A 20,740-nucleotide genomic window follows, 5' to 3' on the forward strand; every position below is an offset into this window, starting at 1 on the left:
GAAAATGCAAAATTATGAAGTTTAGAAATGGAGGAAAAGGGAGGTTAAAGAAAGGCGATTCTTTGTTGTTTCAAAATGAGGAAATTGAATTTGTTAATGAGTTTACTTATTTAGGAGTAATTTTTCAGCCCTCAGGGGTGACTTTTAAAAAGCATATCGAAAAGCGAGTGAGAGCGGCGTTACTCTCAATGTATAGTGTAAAAGAATTGCGGATGCTTTCGATTGACACAGCATTGAAATTATTTGAGCTGAAATTTGCTCCTATGGCCTCGTATGGTATTGAAGCGATTTGGAAGTATTTAAAAAAGGAAGATTTTGTGAAACTGGAATGTGTAAAGAGTAGGTACTTGAAAAAAGTACTAGGTATGTCAAAATACACGAGATCTCGCTTTGTGTATGAGCTTGTTGATACCGATTTATTTATTTCTGATTTAAAAGAAAAATTTGACCTTCCAGTGAACAATGCATTTGAAACTTTTTGTTATGAACAATTGCTGAAGAAATTGAATATTTGTGATGAATTTTATGGTACGGAGACGATGATTAAAGAAAACTGGAAGGCGGCGCAATTTAAGGATAGACATGTTTTCACCAGATACGCGTGTCATGGTTTTCACTTTTTGTTTTGTTCAAACAGTACACATATCACTGTGAAGCATTGGAAAATTGTATCTGTAAATTTTGTGGTGGAGTTTGTTCACAGTATCATATAATAGATTGTGTAAAAAAGAAAATGAGTCTGCGTGAAGCAGCAAACTGTAAAGCCAAGTGAATTGGGAGGTTATATTGTTAGAGTTAATTTGTGGCACGCCTACGGCGTTCATTTCAATAAATTACAAATCTCTTTTTCTCATATCAGCAACTCTATTTTTAAAACGCGCATTATTCAAACAAATATTTTCCATACAAAAGCGATTGGAATTAAAATGAAGAGCAAGAATGGGGCAAACAAACAAAATTAAGCCAATGAAAGAGGAATTTGAGATGGAAATTTTTTATCGATATTTTTGGGTCAATCTGTGAAAAGGAAACTGTTGAACTGATTTACGTCCATTTTCCTTTCGGGCAGAAAATTATCTTTGTCATTTCATTTTGATGTTTCGACAGAGAAAATCTTACATAAAAAAACCCATTCTTCTTTCCCCAGAACAACGATTTAATTTCTTTTGCTGCAGCAAAAAATTTACCTTTTGCTCAATAATTTATGAGTGGTAGGAAGTTCCCTAAGTGGAAGTTGCCGAAAGTGGAAGTTGCCTAGTAAAATGGAGGCAAAAGGTGGGGCCAGGGTAGCATGGGGAGGAAATGGGCAACATCGACACATAATTTGACAGTAGCTGAAGCCAATGAGTGAATGGAAATCCACACATGTGTAAATGTAGGTCGAAATTGCGAATTTTTGCATTGAAATAAAAAATCGCATGTACATTGAGTGTGCCAGTGGAACCTCCCGAAAGTAGAAGTTCCCGAGAAAGCTACTCAATTTCCACTTTTGGGAGTTTCTACTTTTGGAGGTATATTTTTTATATTTTCTGAGCTTTTTACAATTTCATTGAGTGGAAGTTCCCGAGTGGAAACTCCCTAATAGTGGCTTCAAGTATTGTCCGAACTGGAAGGCAGGTGGCGCTGTTGAATCTGCGTGAAGGCAGCAACACCTCTGTTTATCAAATAGTATTCGAAAAAGGTGCACTTGCTGGCAAAAGTGGCAATTTTTGCAGGTTGTGCGAGAGAAAAATACACTTTGGCAGCTCTGGGCCTGCGAATGAATGGAGAAAACATTACTTCTCTATTCGGCCTCGTCTCTCATCAGCTGAGATGAAATTATCTGATTTTGTCAAACAAAAAATAAGGCTTTTTTGCATTTGAGTTTTCTAAAAATGCACTTGCATTGCTTGTCTCACTGAGCAGAATTATTTTTCTTAATCTCCAAATCTCAAATGAGTTTGAAATAAAATCATGTATGATGATAAATTATTATGAAATTTTTTAATTATTCTAAATTATTGGCTGCATTTCATAATTTTGATTTCAATAAAAACAAAACTTTAAGTTAAATCAATTGCTCATAATCAATTTCTATTAATCTAATAATCTTAATTCTAAATCAAATTAAAAATAGTGGAAACACCAATAAAAATACTTCAGCCTTTTCTGAGTTTTTTTTGCTGTGTGCTCATGACTGCATGGAATGGAAAGTAAACAAATCCAAGAATTTCATAAATCGGCAATTTCATTGCTAATGTAAAGCCAATTTTTTGTTTCAAAAAGGCACTAATTATTTTTCATTTTTTATTAAATGAAAATATAATATAATGTGTTCCATGGCGAAAATCTTGAAGTTTTGCGATTTTTATAAATATTTGTTAATATTTAGAGTATTATATTTAATTATCTGAACTCCAGTTGCTGTCACGAAAAAATTCTTGATACCAAATTTAATGCTAAAATAAATATTGAACCCCTTTTTCAAAAATGAACCTTATATTTTAATTATAAGCAAAGCTATAGATATTTGAAATCACGCTTACAAGTAATCTAAATAAAGTTCTGCTTTGCTCTGCAGCAAGCTTACGGCTGGTTTTTCGCGCCGTTAAAACGGGGCGGGTCAAATAGTATGTATTAATTGCTCATTTCTCATCTTCCAAATTTTATGCATTTTATCATTTTTGCCGCATCTATGTCTAAAAATTTTAAAAAATATTCCAACGCGAGCGAAAGATAAAGTGAAAAACTTTAAAAAATTAGCATATAACTGAATATTGCACTTTCTTTTGTTTATAATAGTTTTTAAAAAATCACTGAAATTTAGCACATATTTACGCACAAAAACCCGTTGCAAAGCAATTTATAACTCTTTTTGTTTTTTAATATTAAATTTGAAGTGAGAAACAAATGTGTCAAAAATGGAAAACTATTGAGCGTGTTATTAAGAAAACCGCTGGTCAGAATTTTACGAACAAGACGTTTACCGCAGAAAAATAATATTTTTTCTAAAATTTCTCAAAAATCCATATTTTCGAATTTTAATGACACTTTTAATATAAAAAATTTTGAGAAAAACAGGCAAAGTAAAGATATTTGTTTAGAATTAATTGATGCATGTCTTATATTTTGCTGTGCTTAGAACAATTGAAAACTGAAATGGATTTTTACCGCTATCAGCTGATTCCACAGACCGAGGAGAGACGAAAAAGATTATTATTTCCTTTTGCTGCCTCTCCTTTAACTTACATCATTATTAGTTCCGTATCTGACCGAAATATAATTTTTGATATAAAACATCAAGTTAATTTAAAAGATTGAAAGTCATTAAAATAATTTTATTTTATATTATAAAAATAATTATGCTTCTCCTATTACCCATTTTAGTGAATACACGTAGCTCTACAAACCTCTAACTAAGCGCCATGCACCTTTTGACGATGCTTCAATTTTTTTGAAATCAATGTTTAATTTTTAGAAAAAACAGTTTGTTAATTTTTATTTGATTTTTCTCTAATCAAGAATTCTTAATTATAATAATAAGAGTAATAATAGTTTGAATCCGGTTAATAAAGGCATTATAACCTTACAAGGAAAATTGTCTCTTGCCATATTAGGTTCTGTCAAAAATATTTTGTAATTAATGCTCATTGTAGATATTTTTCAGAAATTAATTGGATACCTGATTTGAAACAGAAATTTGATCTCCCAAAGAAAGAAAATTAATTAATTATTATACTTTTCGTCCATCAGACATGAATAAAGTACTTATTTTTATTTGCCGTTGGTGTCGTAGAACAGTAGACTTTTTCTGCTCCGAGCAATCGCAAACAGAGGCAACAAATAAGAAAAGTGTTTAATGCTCTGAAATGTAATAATTAAATTTGAAATATCGTCGCATACTCTCTTTAGTACGAAGTAATTTTAAAACAAAAAATATAAATAATTTTTTTTTTTAGAAAATAATATTATTATTTTTCCTTTGCATTTTCATATTCAAAAACAAATAAATTTAAGTTGTTCTTATTTCGAAGTCAATATATAAATTTTTTTCCACGGCAAAGAGATGCCTTCACGCAGATTCAACAGCGCCACCTGCCTTCCAGTTCGGACAATACTTGAAGCCACTTTTAGGGAGTTTCCACTCGGGAACTTCCACTCAATGAAATTTTAAAAAACTCAGAAAATATAAAAAATATACCTCCAAAAGTAGAAACTCCCGAAATTGGAAATTGAGTAGCTTTCTCGGGAACTTCTACTTTCGGGAGGTTCCACTGGCACACTCAATGTACATGCGATTTTTTATTTCAATGCAAAAATTCGCAATTTCGACCTACATTTACACATGTGTGGATTTCCATTCACTCATTGGCTTCAGCTACTGTCAAATTATGTGTCGATGCTGCCCATTTCCTCCCCATGCTACCCTGGCCCCACCTTTTGCCTCCATTTTACTAGGCAACTTCCACTTTCGGCAACTTCCACTTAGGGAACTTCTACCCCCCCATAATTTATTTTCATGGTGAAAATTTATCAACAACTTAGTCGTTGTTTCCATGAATTTTTCTTGTTTTATTTCAGCTTTGCTTTCGCTTGGTAACTATAAAAATTGTTTCGCTTTGATTTTGGCACAATCAATTTGAGACGGCGGATGCTGCGAAGGTCAAAGATTATCAAAGGCAAAAGTCGCACAATCTGCCAATTTCTCTCCAAAACAAGAAGCAACTTATGTTGTTAAAAATTAAATGAAATCTCTCCTCCGAAAATTTCGTCTTTTGCACCTTCAAATTTTGTTATAATTAAAAGTTTTGGTAACTTTTTAATACTGAAAATACTTGAATTTATTTTTAATTTCACTGAGCAAAAAAAAAAACGAGGGAAAATAGAAAAAGGAAAAGCGGCAAATTTTAGAATCAAAAAATGGAATTTTCAAACTTCTTCCCAGCACGTATGAAGCGAATTAATTTATCACGTGATTCAAACCAAGAGAATTGTTATCAATTGGCTCGAACAAAAGCAAAGTGGCTTGGGAAGGCTCTCGGCATTTGATCTTCGCTTCTCACTCGCGATCATCGCCACGGCTCGTCCCACAAAATCACTCTCAAGTAAGTTTTTTGTCCCAAGGGAATTATGTTCATAGCAATCCTAATTTTAAATTGAAATTAAATTTTTCCTTATTCAAAATGCGGCAATTTTTCCAGCTATTAATTTTACTCAAAACAATTGAAATTAAAATATTCATTTAATGCCTTGGTTTTTCTGGCTAAGTTTTTAAATATCATAAAGAAAATTTGGACACCCAGACATGTGCCCTCGCCTTTCGCAGACAATTTGTTACTTTTGTCTAATTTTCAGACGATTTTTCAGATTAAATAAACACACTCTTTGAACATTTGCTACTTGTAATTTAGATTAGGCAAAACGAAAATATCCTATTTAAAAAGCAAAATTTTTCCGCCGCAGTTCCATTTATTTCTGCCAAATACCTGCTTTTTTAGCTTCAAACATTTGGAAATTAAATATTTAAATAATAATATAGGTGAAATTCAAAACTAAAAATCCCAATTATTTCAATTTTAAATAAGATCCAGTTTACTTATTTTACCAAACTTAATTATCAAGACTTTGCAAGAGTTAATTTTGCATCTTTTCCCAAAATTATATTTCTATTAATAATCATTTTGTTTGAGAAAATGAAACATTATATTATTATTTCAAAATTTGATGAATTCAATGGAAATATTTTTATTTTTATAATTTGAAAAAAAAATTGTAAATTGAATCTTTTTTGAAAATACGGTAAAAAAGCGAAGTTCGCAGACAAGAATGAAATGGTGGGAATCAGGATTGAAAAAAATTTGCACTTATATTAAGGAGAAGCTTATGATATCGTAAATTCTGTGCATTGTTTGATTGTTGCCGATTGTTGTACTTTGGAGTCAAATGTGGCCAAAGAAGGTCGAACAAGCCCCTAATTTCTCTTCGCCATAATTTTCTCTGCAATTTGTAATGCTGGCTGTGAAATTTCACACTAAATTGATCTGAATATTAAATTTCGCAGAAGACGCTCCTTAAAGACGCTTGTAAAATATTTGTACTTTGGTTGCAATAAAAATTGCTGAAATAAAAATTGCAGGCAAAATCACAAAAGCCAAGGTTGAAAATGGAGATCGGAAGCTGGATTTGGTTTTTCGCCGTCTGCACTTATTTTTCTTCTGCCCAGACGCGGCCTCAGGGGTGGGATGAGGTGAGAAAATTAATTGCCCTGAATTCAATTATTTTGATCGATTGACGCATAATGGTGGCGGATCAGTTTAGTATCTTAAAATTTGAGTTAAAGTGAACGAGAAAGTGTTGTCAACATTTTTGGTAACATAAAAATAATTTCTTTTATTGACAGGAATACCATTGGAAGGCAAAATTGTTTGCTACAGCTTGACATAAAATATTAATTACCTATTTAAATACATCTCAACATTTCAGACTTTTATATTTCACAAAAATTACAGTAATCTTTTGTATGAAATAGAAATATGTTCGATAAAAAGTAAAAATGCAAATTACTTTCAACTTTCACAGAGAATAAACTTGACCGACTGCTGGAATCACCGAAGAAATCGATCAATTTTTGAAGCTTCAGGTATGAAAAGTTAAAATTCCGTTCCATATTAATTTTTTTTTTAATATTAATGCCTTTATAGCCTGTTGAATACAAGGCTCAGCATTTTTGAGGGCGAAAAAAATTTGTATTTGCTTCTCCTTATCAGGAAGATGAATTTTAAATTTTATTCTTGCAATTTTAGATTTTATAAAGTCCATTATTAATTTTAGTAAAACGAGGAAAATTTGGAAATAAACGCTTATTCAAAAACGACAAATTTTTAGTAGTTTTAATTTATTTTCCGTTTCAAAATTAAGGTGTCAAATATGCTGTAGAAATAATTTCCAGGATAGCTATTTTTTAAGCTTTTGGATTTGGCTCAGTAAAATTCCAAAATTCCATCCCGTATAATTTTCAAATTTTGAGTGAAGATTTTTTTTTTTTTAAATTTTTCTCCTCATGATCAAGAACATTTGATTACTTAATTCTCAAATTTGTTTCAAGGCGTTCAGAATTTCAACGACTGCGGCCGCTGGAACAAAAGTGGAAACCCTCCGTGGATTGTTTACCTCCGAACTTATGATGGCGAATGGGATTATGGAGTTCTTGTATCAGACAAAACAATCATCTCGGAATGTATTGATCAGAAAAAATTATTCTTTTGCACATTCAACTAATTTTTATTCCACAAAATCAGATGGATGGCCTGATGAGTTTATCACCGCGCAAAAAGAGGGGAAGGGAATTCAAATTTATGCCGGCGAATGTGAAGACGAAGATGATGCACAAAAATGCTTCTTTCAAAGAGGTTTATTGCAGAACAAAAAGGTGAATTTTCTTTGGTGATTTTTGTGCTGCTTTTTCCTTTTTTTCCAATTTCATTCAAATATTATTTAGTAATTTTTTCACCTGAAGCGATTTATAAAATTTTACGTTCCCAATTTTCCACAAGACGATTTATCTGCTCGAGTTAAAAATTATTCAACGTTTCTTGATATTTATGCATAAATTTAATTGAAAACTGTTGCCATTAATTTACGTGATTTTAATATTGCATTTTAATTTTGTATTCAATGGCACAAATTTTAATTTAAAAAAAAAGGATTTCTAATAAAACAGAATGGATATTCTTAATTAACACCACGCGATGGTTTCAGGTTTTGCACGTGAAGAAGGTGGAATTGAAGCACGGCGGATTTTACTCCAAGACGATCAACGTTTTGCGAATCGACAAAGTGGATTTGAGGCCGAATTTGCAGCCTGCGTGTTTATGGAATTGGGACAACACGAACGACGAACACGAGACTTTTTATGTTGTCTCTGATTGGCATGTACGTATGATTAACCTTTGACTTCTCCAATTCTTGAAAGCGCAAATAATTGAATTTTTGCAGCCTAGTTTCTTACAATTAGAAGTTTTTTTGCGATGACGTCAATTGTGCGCAACAAAATTGAGTTTTTAAACTTCTAAACAAAAATTTGAAAGGTTTTGCCGGATTTTTTTACATGATGATTTAAAAATGATGGCAATAAACTTGACTGGGAGAAATCCGTGAAAGTAGTAAAATAATTCTTTGAATATGCCGTGTGTAAATGGGAGTTTTTGCCAATTTAGGCTCCTTTTATTTAATATATTTTTCATTTTTATCATTGTTATTTTCTGTGATAGTCTTTCTGTTTCATTGGAGAAAATCGACATTTATTGAATAAACGAATTTTGCCAGAAATTTCTACATTCCTCAAAAAGATGGAATTATTTTTAAATAATTAGAAATTCTTCCTCCACACTTTATTTTTGGTTCAGAATTTTTCCTTAAACTGGCAAAATATTCACACAAATACAAATTTAAAGAAAAACTCGTCGCATAAACCGCCAAAGCTGAATAATTCGAAATATTTATTTAACTTCTCTTCAAATGTAACAGCGGTGAAACAATTTTTCCATTTCTTCCCAATTTCCCATGGTATACGCGGCCTGTTTTTCTCCCTAAACCTTGTTTCACAGGGGTAGGGGGAGGACCATTGTTCCAGGCGACATTCGGAATTGATTCAAAGCGATGAAAACCGAGGGTAAAATTGTTTTCAACAGTAATTTTTATATGAAATTAAAAGCGAAAGGAAATTTCAGCGCCTGCGCACCACAAGATATTATGGTAATTTTCAAGGCTTTGCAAATAAATTGATCATTTTAATTTTTACATTGCGGCTGACAAGTTTAGCGAGACGTGAACAGATTTAGCAAAGACGAATTTGCGCTGCCCATAAAACTCGGCTTGATCCGAAAAATAGCAAAAGTTCTGTAATTGCAACCTACGAAAGGGTTGATCAGCTTTGATAGGATGAGAAATAAAAGAAATTAATTAGCAGTAAGTAAAATATTAAAATTAAACGTAAATTTAGAGAGGCGATCGATTTTTTTAAATATAAAAAACCAGCTTTGTTTCCTGTTAGATAAAAATATCAGTCTTCAAACTTGAAAGTCCATACAAAAATAAAGGTTGTCAATGAGGAAGAGGCAAATATTGTTTCTATCGAATATCTGAACTTAATTTTAACAACATAATGTTCAAAGTAAGCAATATATTTTAAATATTAATTACGATGTGAATGTTCGTTTCGTAAAATAAAAACTGGTGTTGGGAAATGAAATTTTTAAGATTTGAAGTTCATGAACTTTTTGGATCTTTTAAAAATTACTTGAAAATTCAAAGGTGGCGAGACAAAGAAACTTCCACATCTTATTATTCCATTTAAAATGAGTTTGGAACAAAAAAAGCCCTGCTTTGTTGCTTTTGAGAATGCGCCTGGAACAATGGGCCACCCCAGCACCCCCTGTGGAACAAACAAAATCCATATTTACTTTGCAATACTTTATTTTTTAAATCTCCATTCAATGGACAGTTATTTAAGCCTAAAAAAACTACACAAAAGTGCCATGAATTTTCATTTGTAGATAAAATTAATTTTTTGTCTCATTCCTCGATTTACAAAACTCTTCTTGCCGCAATTAAAATTAATTCAATTTTTTCCCCATCGGCAGAGTGAACAGAAAAAATTAGACTTCCTAACAGAGCAAAAGTGTTACAAAGAGGAAAAGATTTACAAATTTGAATGCGACCTCTACGGGAATTCAATCTGCACTTCAAGAAATGGTAAGTAAAATTGAGCATGCTGAATAAATTTTATGACACGCCACAATATTTTGAATTCGTTACTGACTTGCATCTTTTCATTTCTTCTGTCTCTGATTCACAATTAATTTTGAGCGTAGAAAATTTTGGTCGCGCAATCCAAGATTTTGAAGAAATATAAAATTCCGTTTGCAAAATATCATTCAAATTAAGGCATATGGTTGGAAAATTGATTGTGAAAACGTTAAATATTTTGCCAAGAAAGGCTAAAAATCATTTTATTGAGACAGAAATTATATTTTTAAAGCTTTTTAATGCTCAATTTTTTAATGGTTTCCAACTGATTGTTCATTTTGTTTCAGCTTTCTCACATTATTTGCTTATTGAGCGAGATCAACGATTTTATCTACGCGCAATTGAAGCCAATTCTACAAATAGCACCTCAACATGGGTGGACTTGTTGCCGTTCTTCAATCAAATCACTTCAGCGTCCGTCAATTAAGAATAATATTTTTCACCCACCAATGCCTAGCAAACATTTGGCGACGAATGCAAGTTTTTAAATTTTGAAAGTTTTTTCGTGAAAGGAACCATTAAATATTAAGAAAAAATTGTATTATATCAAACTAAATGAGGAGTTTTATTTTAAATCTTATTTTTAAAATTGGACAAATTTAGCGAAAAGGTAAGAAGTTTTTGTTGATTAAAAAAATAATTGTTTAAATGATTAATTTTATATTATTATGTATTTTCCATAGACTTTGCTTTGTAAAACACTTTCACGTTCATATAGCAGCAATAACTGTAAAAGAAACATAAAAACAAACCAACAGCTAGAATGTCGACAAAGAAAAGTGATCAAAATATAAATATTTTGCTGCCCAGCACGGTTGAGGCTGCGGATGTGCCGAGATCAAGTTGTTTTTGGGGTGGAAAGCACGTCTTTTTTTAATTAAATCCCTATTTCGCAGAAAATCCACTCCATTTGCTAAACACGTAATCCAAGCAAATTTCTTCAAACAAAGCGATTGGAATTAAATGAAGAGCAAGAATGGGGCAGAAAAGTGTTTTTGTTGAATCAAATTGATAATTTATGGGAAATTCAAGACTTGATGCAGACGAACTTGAAAAAAAGTTTGTATATGCGAGCGAGGTTGACTGGGAAAATCACGAGTAGGCAACTTGCGCGACACGCCACTCTGCCGGTTGAGAAACTTGATTTTTTTAAACTAAAATGATTCCTTGTTTGATTTAATCGGTGTGCATTTTGAAAAATAAATGAAGAAAATAGAAAATACAAAAAATACATTTTACAGCTGCAGGTGTGAACAAGGAATAAGATGGATTTTGTGGTAGAATTTCACGATCGAGGGTTGATTCACGGTGATTTGAATTTAAAATCGGCTTTTCCTCGATGGGTTTTTGTGAGTTGTTTATTGTTTTTTCTGAAACAATAAACAACTCACAAAAACCCATCGAGGAAAAGCCGATTTTAAAGCACCAGCCGATAATTTCTTCGGAAATTGGCTGGACTTGTAATGAAATAATAAATAAATAATAATAAAAAAAAAAAAAAAAATTCAAATCACCATGAATAAGATGGATGTTTAATTTTTATTTCTTGATAATTATTCTTGGCGATCTTTTAAAAGGAAACTTTGAACTAATTTAAATTTATTTACTGCGCGTTTTGGCCACAAGTTTTGTTTCTCATTTTATTTATTTATTTTTTTCCATTTCGACAGGAAAAGTCTCAAATAAAAAACGATTCTTCTTTCCCTCAACTTCTCTCCCTACAGCAAAAAATTTACTTTTACACTAACAAATAGGACTTCTTTTAATGACAATTTAACCAGTAAACACAGTCGCTGCTTTAAAGATATTTTTCTAATCATAGGAAAGTATTTTGGTTTTGATTTTGCTTATCAACAAATAAATTGCGTCGTTTTGATTTCGGCAGGATCACGTGTTATTCAAATTGGATACACAATCTGCCCATTTTCAGAACAAATGAAACAAAATATGGAAATATTCTCGTTAAGTGGGATAAATTTTGAGAAGCACTTATTCGACGACGTTTAAATAAAATCTGATTTCGCAGTTCACAAAATTTAAAATTGACAAATGGTGACTAAAATTAGCTCTCATTGTCAAAGTAGTTGTTCATTTCAAACAAAATTAACATGTGTACGGTAAAAACTGATTCTTGATTTTTGCTGAAAATTAATTAATTTATTTCAGATTTCCGATGCAGCAGATCCAAAATCTAAGCAATACTGATCTAATCAATGCTGATCGACTTTATTCTCATCTTTAATTCAAAATCGGCATTTTGCTGCCTGAAATTGTTTTTACCGTTTTTTGTTCGGGAAAATAATCTATCAAAATAATCAAGTTTTTCTCACTAATCAGGCCCGTCATCAAAAATGATGAAAACGATGAATTGAAAATAAAGATTTTATTTTCAGCAGTGAAGTCGTCGGGCGATAGAAGAATTTCCAGATTCACTTGGACCAGCAAAATTGATCTGATTTTAGTTGATCAAAACTTTAAATTTAATTCAAAGCTTTTTTCTAAAATCTCTTGGCTGCATAAAATTCCCTGCAGAAAAATTCTCAACTTTAATGAATTACAAAAATGGTAGCGGCTGAAAATCAAGTTTATTGAATGCTGCTTCCAAATATATACGGTTGACAGCAAAAATTCTAAATTTTCATTTCGAGCATCTGCAGCTCCTGATTAACAATTGTAATGATCATTTTGAGACACTTTAAGGGGAGAAAATTAACATAAATTAATAATTTTTCGAGTATAAAATCGCAGCTTACCGTTAAATTTGTATTAATTTCTTACCACAAGGACAAAACTTTTTCTGGTAAATATTCCAAACATAGTTTGAATTCTTTTGTTATTATTTTTCCTTTTTTTCAAGTAAAAATGGTAAATAATTATTGCTGATTTTTATTGTAACTCTTGTTAGTCCATCTCAGTTTTATCAAATTTTCAAATTTTACTTGAGAAATCGAGATTGAAAATTTATAAATTCAATTTTTTCCCACAAGTGGAGAGTCGAAATAAAAATCACTTGATCTCCCACGATGTTTCTCTCTCATGGTAAAAATGTTAAGAGATCTGCATATGCTGGTTGACCCCAGTAATTTTTGCCCTGGGGCCATCTCATTAATCCGAAGGTCGGTACCAGTTTTGGCTAGAAACAAACCTGCACAGCTTCAGTTTCGCCAAAGCTTTCTCGCGCTCAGCAACAGCTCGACCGACGCATCAGTGGCACAAGAAGTATCAATTTTTACAGTTATTTGTTTGGTTAATTTTAATTAAGAAGGAAAATTCTGGATGTGGTGCAAATTTCCTGAGAGATAATGTTGGTTCAAAGGCCGGAGTATTTGTTATGAGCTTCAATTACCACATATTGACACGTTCAAAAGTTTAAAATTTGTTAGTTTTTCGATAAATAAAGAGAGAAAATATGAAATTAAAATTGATTTATTTTTTTGAAAAAGAGAAGTTTGCAGCAAAAATAAAATGGGGCGTATGAAGTGGGAATGAAAAAACGTTGAAAAAATTTGAGAGAAGTAAATTGAAGCTGCGAGAGTCAAAAAGTTTGTCAACTCGGGAATTATCGCAAAATCTGCAGATTTTCATCTTCGTTTGGCGATTTTTTTTCACAAAAAAATTGCTCTTTAATGTACCTTTAAATGTATTTGAAAAATTCATGCCTGGAAAGATGTAAATTTGTTCCGTCTATGTATTTTTGATGTATTTTTCTCTCTCTTGTTATCAATGCAATTTATAGTATTGAATGTATGGATGATGTATTTGGGCAGAGATAATGCCCGGTGATACATTTGTAAACACAACTTGAAACTAAATTTGTTAAATGAATTTTGCAGGCAAAATTCGCAAAAGCCAAATTTGAAAATGGAAATTGAAACTTGGATTTGGATTTTCGCCGTCTGCACTTTTTCAGCTTCTGCCCAGACTGAAGAGGAAAAAATAGAGGTGAGAGTTTAGCAAAAACGCATCAATAATTTCCTTGAATCCAATTAATTTTTATTGACTGGATCTGTTTGAAGTTAAAATCGGAGTTTAAATAAAATTGTGACAGAAAATCAACTTAAAATTTGGTATAAATTTTATAACATGTCCTGACAATGTAATAAAAAGTTTTCTACTTTTCGATATTGAAACTATTTGAAGGCAAAATTATGTCCAACGGTATGAATTGAATTAAAATATTATTTCAATTTCTCAACTTTAATTTTGGCAAATTACGGTTAATCTGTTAGAAGAAATAGAATTATGATCAATTGAAGTAAAATAAAAAATTAAAATTACTTTCATTTTTCACAGAAAATTAACTCGACCGACTGCTGGAATTATGGAAAAAATCGATCAATTTTTGAATCTCCAGGTATGAAAGTTTCAAGTCAATATTATTATTTTTTTTAAATCAAGTTTCACAACCTTCAAATAATATCAGGCTCAAAATTTATTATTGCATCTCCAGATGTGGAGCATAAATTTTTAAGTTCACTCAACTTGCAATTTTCAATTTTCTAAAGTCCCCATTATTAATGTTAGAAAAAGAACAGAAAATTCGGTTTTTAACGCAACTTTAAAAACGATCACACATTTTTCAATTTCTTTTTATTCAAAAATAATTAAGGCATCAAATATTCTGTACAAGGTTTTCCAGAAAAGTTTTTTTTTATAAGCCTTTGACTAGGTAAAAATTCAAAATTCCAACTGAATAATCTCAAAATTTTGATTTTAGAGAAAAACAAAGTCTCTGGGAATAAAATTTTTCATTAATCGTCTTGAATATAATTAAATTAATCTGTTGAATTTCATATTAAAACATGGTTTTTGTCACTTTTATAATATCGAGTTGACATTTTACTCGTCAATAAAAAATTCGCATGTAAAAAAATGCGTATAGAACTGGATTGTTCGGCTTTCAAGTCTTGCTTTCCAGTCACATAAGCACCGGCCGAAAACTCCGCTTCAAATTGGCTGGACTTGTTACTTCTTTTCGATAATTCTACTTCATTCAAAAATAAAAATTCTCAATAATTGATTTTCAGGCGTTCAAAATTTCAATGACTGCGGTCGATGGAACCAAAGGGGAATCCCTCCGTGGATTGTTTTCCTCAGAACGGGTGGTGTCTTCTTGGGTTATGGAGTTCTCTTGTATCAGACAAAACAATCATCTCTGGTAAGTATTGATTGGAGAATTATTGTTTTGCAAGTTTTCAAAAATTAACACCAAATGATTTTTGATTCCTCAATTAGACTATGGGTACTATTTACACGACGCGCATAAAGAAGGGAAAGAAATCAAAATTTATGCCGGCAAATGTGAAGACGAAAATGATGAACAGAATTGCTTCGGGAAAAGAGGTTTATCGCAGAATAAAAAGGTATATTTCCTTTTTTCGCCGCCTTTTTTTCACAAACTTGTAAATTTTAGTTTTTTCGATTTTCCAAAAGACGATTTTCTGCTCAAGATGAAATTAATTCAATGTTGGTGATTTGAATTTAAAATTCGGCTTTTCCTCGATTGGTTTTTGTGAGTTGTTTGTGAAAAACAGTTTGACAGCTCATAATTGTGGCTGCAGCCCGCAGCCGAAACATGTAGAGCAGGATATTGTTTTTCTGAAACAATAAAAACTCACAAAAACCCATCGAGGAAAAGCTGAACTTTAAATTCAAATCCCCATGAATCAACCCTCGATCGTGAAATTCTAATTCAAAATTAATTCAAAGTTCCTCAATCTGATCTGAACGTGTAAATTTAATTTAAACCTATGTTGCCATGAATTTAAGTGATTTAAAAATTATATTTCCTGAAATTTACGTTAGCTACAAATGTGTATTCAATGGCACAATTTTTAAATTTAAAAACGGGATAATAATAAAACATAAAGGATACTTTTGAATGCTCAAAATTTATACGCGATGGTTTCAGGTTTTGAACATAAAGAAGCTGGAATTGAAGCACGGCAGATTTTATTCCGAGATGTTCTTTGTTTGGCAAATTGAAAAATTGGATTTGACACCGAATTTGCAGCCTGCCTGTTTATGGAATTGGGACAACACGAACGACGAACTCGAAAATTATTATGCTTCCGATTATGAAGTATGTTAAACTTTTGCCTTTTACACTTTTAGAGGGCGCGAGTAGCTAATTATTTTGCAGCTTTATTTCTATTGAGATTTTTGCAACGACGTTAGTTTCTTATATTACAAAATTGAATTTTGATATTCCAGAAAATATTGAACGGGTTGTGCAATTTTTTTTTTAACTAGATTTGAATAAATGGTGGAAAAATGATGACAATAAATTTGACTGGAAATAATCCGTCAATATAATTCCATAAATTTGCCGTGATGATGCGAGTTTTTGCGAAATCTGCCTCGTTTTCTTTGATATTTTTGAAAGTGGAACGGTTTTTTTTATCATTTATTTCTATTTTTGGAGAAATTAACATTTATTGGAAAAACGATTCTAGAGCGAGATTTCAACATTTTCAAGATGCGAAAATAGCTATGAATTCATCTACACATGCAATTGTTTCTTCAACTAATAGCAAAATTTTCAACGTAATTACAAATTGAAAGAAAAACTCATCGCCTAAATAGCTGAATAATTTGAAATGTTTTTTTAATTTTCCCAAATGGTTGAAATAAATGCAAAAGAGTGAAAAATTGTTTTTCCATTTCGTCCCACGGAAATTTTGCACACGTATTCATGATACACGGCCTGTTGTTGTACCGGAATCTTGTTTCACAGGGGTAGGGGGTGGTCCATTGTTCCAGGTGACACTTTGAAGGCGCGCGCGAATATTCAAAAGCGACGACAGCAGGACGGATTGTTCTATTCACGAATTTTACAATTAATTATTTTTTCTAGTTCCTCGATTTTTAATTATAAAACATCGTTTTATTTCCACAATTTTGTCTCCATCGGCAGCAAGGAAGAAGAAAATTAGATTTCCTGCCGGAGCAAAGGTGTTATGGTGAAGAAAGGATTGAAAAAAGGGAATGCGACCTCTACGGGAATGCAATCTGCACATCATTTGGTATGTTTTTTTTTTTTCTTTTGGGTCAGGCCAAGACAAAGTCTTGTCGGCCTGTGCTTTTTATTGGTGGTACAGAAGTCACCACCCAATTAATTTTTATTATTTATATTTTCGGGTATTTAAAAAATCATCATTTTATGCTGGCACATCCTTAATTTTGGTCCACGCGATGATGACAAACAAAGCTGAAAACTTAAAAAGGGAGAAAAGATTAAGAAAGGATGTGGATAAGGTTGGGGTAGGGGAAGGTCAGATTTTGATATTTTTTTGGTGTTAAGGATTTACTGCATAATTTTTTGTTTCAATAATCATGTCTGTTTTTTTTTTGTGAAATCGAGCCCGCGAAATATGTTATAAATTCGCAATGACGCCACAAAATTTGTGATTGTTTGACGATTTGCGTCGTTTCATTTTGTCTGCCTCTGCGCTTCACAATTAATTTTGAGAGGATTTAGGTTTGAGCGCAAAAAAATTCGGTCGCGCAATCCACGATTTCCGTTCGTATTTTGTGAAACATGTTTTGAAGAAAACACCGACCAAAAAAAAGTTCACCTGGAGCGCCTTTTCCTTTCAATCGTCAAGCCCTAGAACGACCTCAGCCACCTGCCCTCGAGCAATCTCCCCACGCTAATTGAGAGGAAAATTTACATGTTTTTTTTATATAAAATACATTTGTATTTGTTTTAGTAGAAAATGAAGAGTCCAGCCAACTTCCTGCGGAGTTATAGGCTGGTGCTCAAATGTGACTCCAAAGCAAGGCAAAGCCAAATGCATTTCAGTGCTCTCGATTGTTCTTCTTTTTATGGTTTTGGTTCAGCGCGGCGGCCGCGTCTCTTTTGATTTCGGGCGTTTGATAGTTTTGATGCCCTTTCTGCTCATTTTTAAAGTTTCTTATTTTTTATTTTTAATTACATAATAATACTTTAGAAGAACAAACAATTAAATGACTACATAAAATTCCGTTTGCAAAATTTCAAATGCATGTTGTTGGAAATTTTTTTTATTAAAATGTTTAATATTTTGTCAAGAAAGGCGGCAAATGTGGGTAATTTGATTGAGGGGTTAGAAATTATATTTTGAGAGCTTTACAAATAAAGAATTTCAAAAAACGAACCCAAAATTTGGGAAAGTGCTCCATTTTTTAGCAGTTTCCAATTGATTGCTTATTTTGTTTCAGATTTATCAAAATATTTATTTATTGAGCGAGAAAAACGATTTTATCTACGCGCAATGAGGGCCGCCGATTCTGGGTCCGCTACAACATGGCTGGATTTGTTGCCGTTTTTGAATGAAATCACCTCAGCGTCCGTCGATTTGGCTTCGATGCCAAAAATCCCCAAAGCAAAATCCAAAAAAGGTTTTAATATAATTTCCATTTTGATTATTTGCAAATTTCAAGGTTTCCAGATTTTGGATCAAACCAGAGTTTTGCAAACTGCGGACGACGATCGGGCGAACGTCGCCGAAAAAGAGAAGCCGAAAAGGCGCTTGCGTTGGTCACAAATGGCGAGAACACGGTCAGAGGTCAACACCCTTGGCACGCGAGTCTTTCCAGGGAAACGGAAACAGAGCGTGTGGCAGATTCTTGCGGCGCGACACTAATTTCCAAAAAAGTCCTCGTCACAGGTCAGAATTGTATTATTTTTAGAAAAATCGCTCTTTTTTCATAACTGAACTTGACGAATTTCTAAAATCAAAACACGATTTTAGCGGCGCATTGTCTCTTTGACGTCGATGGAAGTTCTTTGAATGCGAGACACGTGGACGTGACCCTCGGAATGCACAATCGATCGAATTTGCAAGAGAATCGACAGAAGTTTACGGTAAAAAATAAAAATCAGAATTTCTGACTGAATCAATCTAAAACTTAAAAACTGCTCAGAGAGTTTTTTACGGGAAATTAGAGAACTGTCAATTATTTTTCTCTGATGGGAAAGACTTAAAATGCGTTTGTTTATTAATTAATTAAAAAATTCCTTTGGTGTGCATTTTAATTTATTGCATAGGTTAAAATTGACGTGGAGAATTAGGTAAATCCAAGGTGAATTGTTGAATCCTTATAAAATATTTTGGATGATGCTGAGCATCGATTAAAATCAAATTTTCCTTTTATTTCTCAATTTCTAGGTCGACTCTCTTTTAACAACGAGAAATTCATTATTTTTGTTTATTCTATTAAATTCATGAAAAAGACAAAGTTGAAAATGGGAAATGAATCACAAAGCTAAGCACAGAATTCCTCACAAAGCTGACGACGAGGTCTTCTTAAACTCTCAACGCACCACAAGAAACACTGCACTATCGATTAAAACTCACACAAAGATTAATTAATTATTGCAAATTCTTTGTTTAGGCTGCAAGTCTGGTGATTCATCCTGGCTACAACCACAGCAAGGTTGATTTCAAGGATGACATTGCCCTGGTCATCTTGGCAGAAGAGGTCAATTTCAATGATTTTGTGCGGCCCATTTGCCTCTGGAACGACGACTACGATTTGAACAAAATCGCAAACAAATCTGTCATGGTAAGTTTTTTTTTTTAATTTGCATTAAATTTTGAAAACATTTGGAAAGGTGGTCGGCTGGGGCTTCACTTTGGACCACGAACAGCCTGAAATCCTTCAAAAGGCGAAACTGAAAGTCGTTTCTTATGAGGATTGTTTCGAGAGCAAGAGCAAGTTCTTTTCCAAATACATGCGACCGACGGAGAACTTTTGCGCCGGAATTCCTCAAGCGCGTGAGAATATAATTTCCTTTGGGGGGGAAAAAAAGTAAAAAATTTGTTAATTTAGAGACAAGTGCTTGCAAAGGGGACAGTGGCGGAGGATTGACTTTCTACGACCGTGATGACACCAAACGCCACTTTTTGCGCGGCGTCGTCAGTGCCAGTCCGGGAAAGAGAATAACTCCGAATTTCCGATCGTGCGACCCCGCCCACTACGCCCTCTACACCGACGTCACCAATTACATGGATTGGATCGTCGAAAACACCCCCGACATAAATGTTCAGATTATTTCTTAAATAGAAATGTCATTACAAAGTTAAAAATTTCAAACAATATTTTTTGTTATAACAAATTATTAGTTTTGGTGCGAAAATTTTTGTGAAAAATCGCCGCTTACGTTTGATGCGAAAACACTTTTTAAAAGCTTTTCATTCATTTCGATTAAATTTTCAATTCATTACAAGAGTAAATCGGTTAACATTGTAAAAAATACTACACTGAGAAATTTCCGACATTTCCACGTTCGCTCTTTCTAATTGTAAGGAAATCATTAATAATAATGAAAATAAAAATCCACCTCCTAAGTAATATTCTTCACCCACAATTGCCTCGTAAACTTCATATTTGAACACAAACGCAAGTTTTTAAATTTTGAATGGAATTTCCGGAGTGGAAAATATATTTATATATGTACAAGAATTTATATCTTATTTAAAAGTTATAGAATTCGATGGAAAGATACATATTATGAGAACAAATATTAAGTAAAATAATTCTAACCTTTCCCTCAATTTTTTTGTTCCATTCAATTTTTAATTTTATGTGAAATAAAGAAATTTTTTTTTTTAAATAATGTACATTTTCAATAAAGTTTGCTTTAAAAAAAAAAAAAATAGGACAATGATTTAGAAGAATCAATTTAAAAAAAATCAACAGCTAAAGTGCCGACGATAGAGTGATCAAAACATAAATATTTTTCTGCCCAGCACAACTGAGGCTGCGGATCTGGCGAGATCAAGCTGTTGTTGGGGTGGAAAGCGCTTCATTTGCAAATAATATAATCCAAGCAAATATTCTTCAAAGCGATTGGAGTAAATGAGAGGCAAGAATGGTGCAGACAGAAGATTTTGTTGAATCGAATTGATAAAAATCTAGACCCGATGCAGACGAACTTGAAAATTAAAGTTTTTTTAAACGCGAGATA

At 32.4% G+C, this 20,740-nt stretch overlaps 2 protein-coding genes across 3 annotated transcripts; both read left to right on the forward strand.

The window, feature by feature from the left end:
- The first annotated feature begins 4,975 nt into the window (after window positions 1-4,975).
- Window positions 4,976-10,384, forward strand: LOC132203945 (uncharacterized). The gene is made up of 8 exons (XM_059632116.1): window positions 4,976-5,084; window positions 6,116-6,226; window positions 6,559-6,619; window positions 7,085-7,216; window positions 7,278-7,408; window positions 7,738-7,911; window positions 9,621-9,732; window positions 10,074-10,384. Exons 2-8 carry the CDS (start codon window positions 6,143-6,145, stop codon window positions 10,211-10,213), a joined length of 834 nt encoding a protein of 277 aa, XP_059488099.1. The 5' UTR covers window positions 4,976-5,084; window positions 6,116-6,142; the 3' UTR covers window positions 10,214-10,384.
- A 2,334-nt stretch (window positions 10,385-12,718) lies between these two features.
- LOC132204026 (enteropeptidase-like) lies at window positions 12,719-20,333 on the forward strand. Of its 2 annotated transcripts, XM_059632242.1 has the most exons (13): window positions 12,942-13,005; window positions 13,620-13,728; window positions 14,080-14,140; window positions 14,814-14,944; window positions 15,022-15,149; window positions 15,698-15,868; window positions 16,703-16,811; window positions 17,989-18,168; window positions 18,219-18,437; window positions 18,522-18,634; window positions 19,165-19,335; window positions 19,385-19,547; window positions 19,603-20,333. In XM_059632242.1, exons 4-13 carry the CDS (start codon window positions 14,842-14,844, stop codon window positions 19,830-19,832), a joined length of 1,587 nt encoding a protein of 528 aa, XP_059488225.1. In that variant the 5' UTR covers window positions 12,942-13,005; window positions 13,620-13,728; window positions 14,080-14,140; window positions 14,814-14,841; the 3' UTR covers window positions 19,833-20,333. The 2 variants fall into 2 exon arrangements, with proteins under 2 accessions (XP_059488224.1, XP_059488225.1); XM_059632241.1 differs by having other exon boundaries at window positions 12,719-13,728.
- The last annotated feature ends 407 nt before the right edge of the window (window positions 20,334-20,740 follow it).

The sequence above is a fragment of the Neocloeon triangulifer genome, unplaced genomic scaffold (genome assembly GCF_031216515.1).
Source record: "Neocloeon triangulifer isolate White Clay Creek 2 clone unplaced genomic scaffold, ASM3121651v1 ptg000020l, whole genome shotgun sequence".
Classification (NCBI taxonomy): Eukaryota; Metazoa; Arthropoda; class Insecta; order Ephemeroptera; family Baetidae; genus Neocloeon; species Neocloeon triangulifer.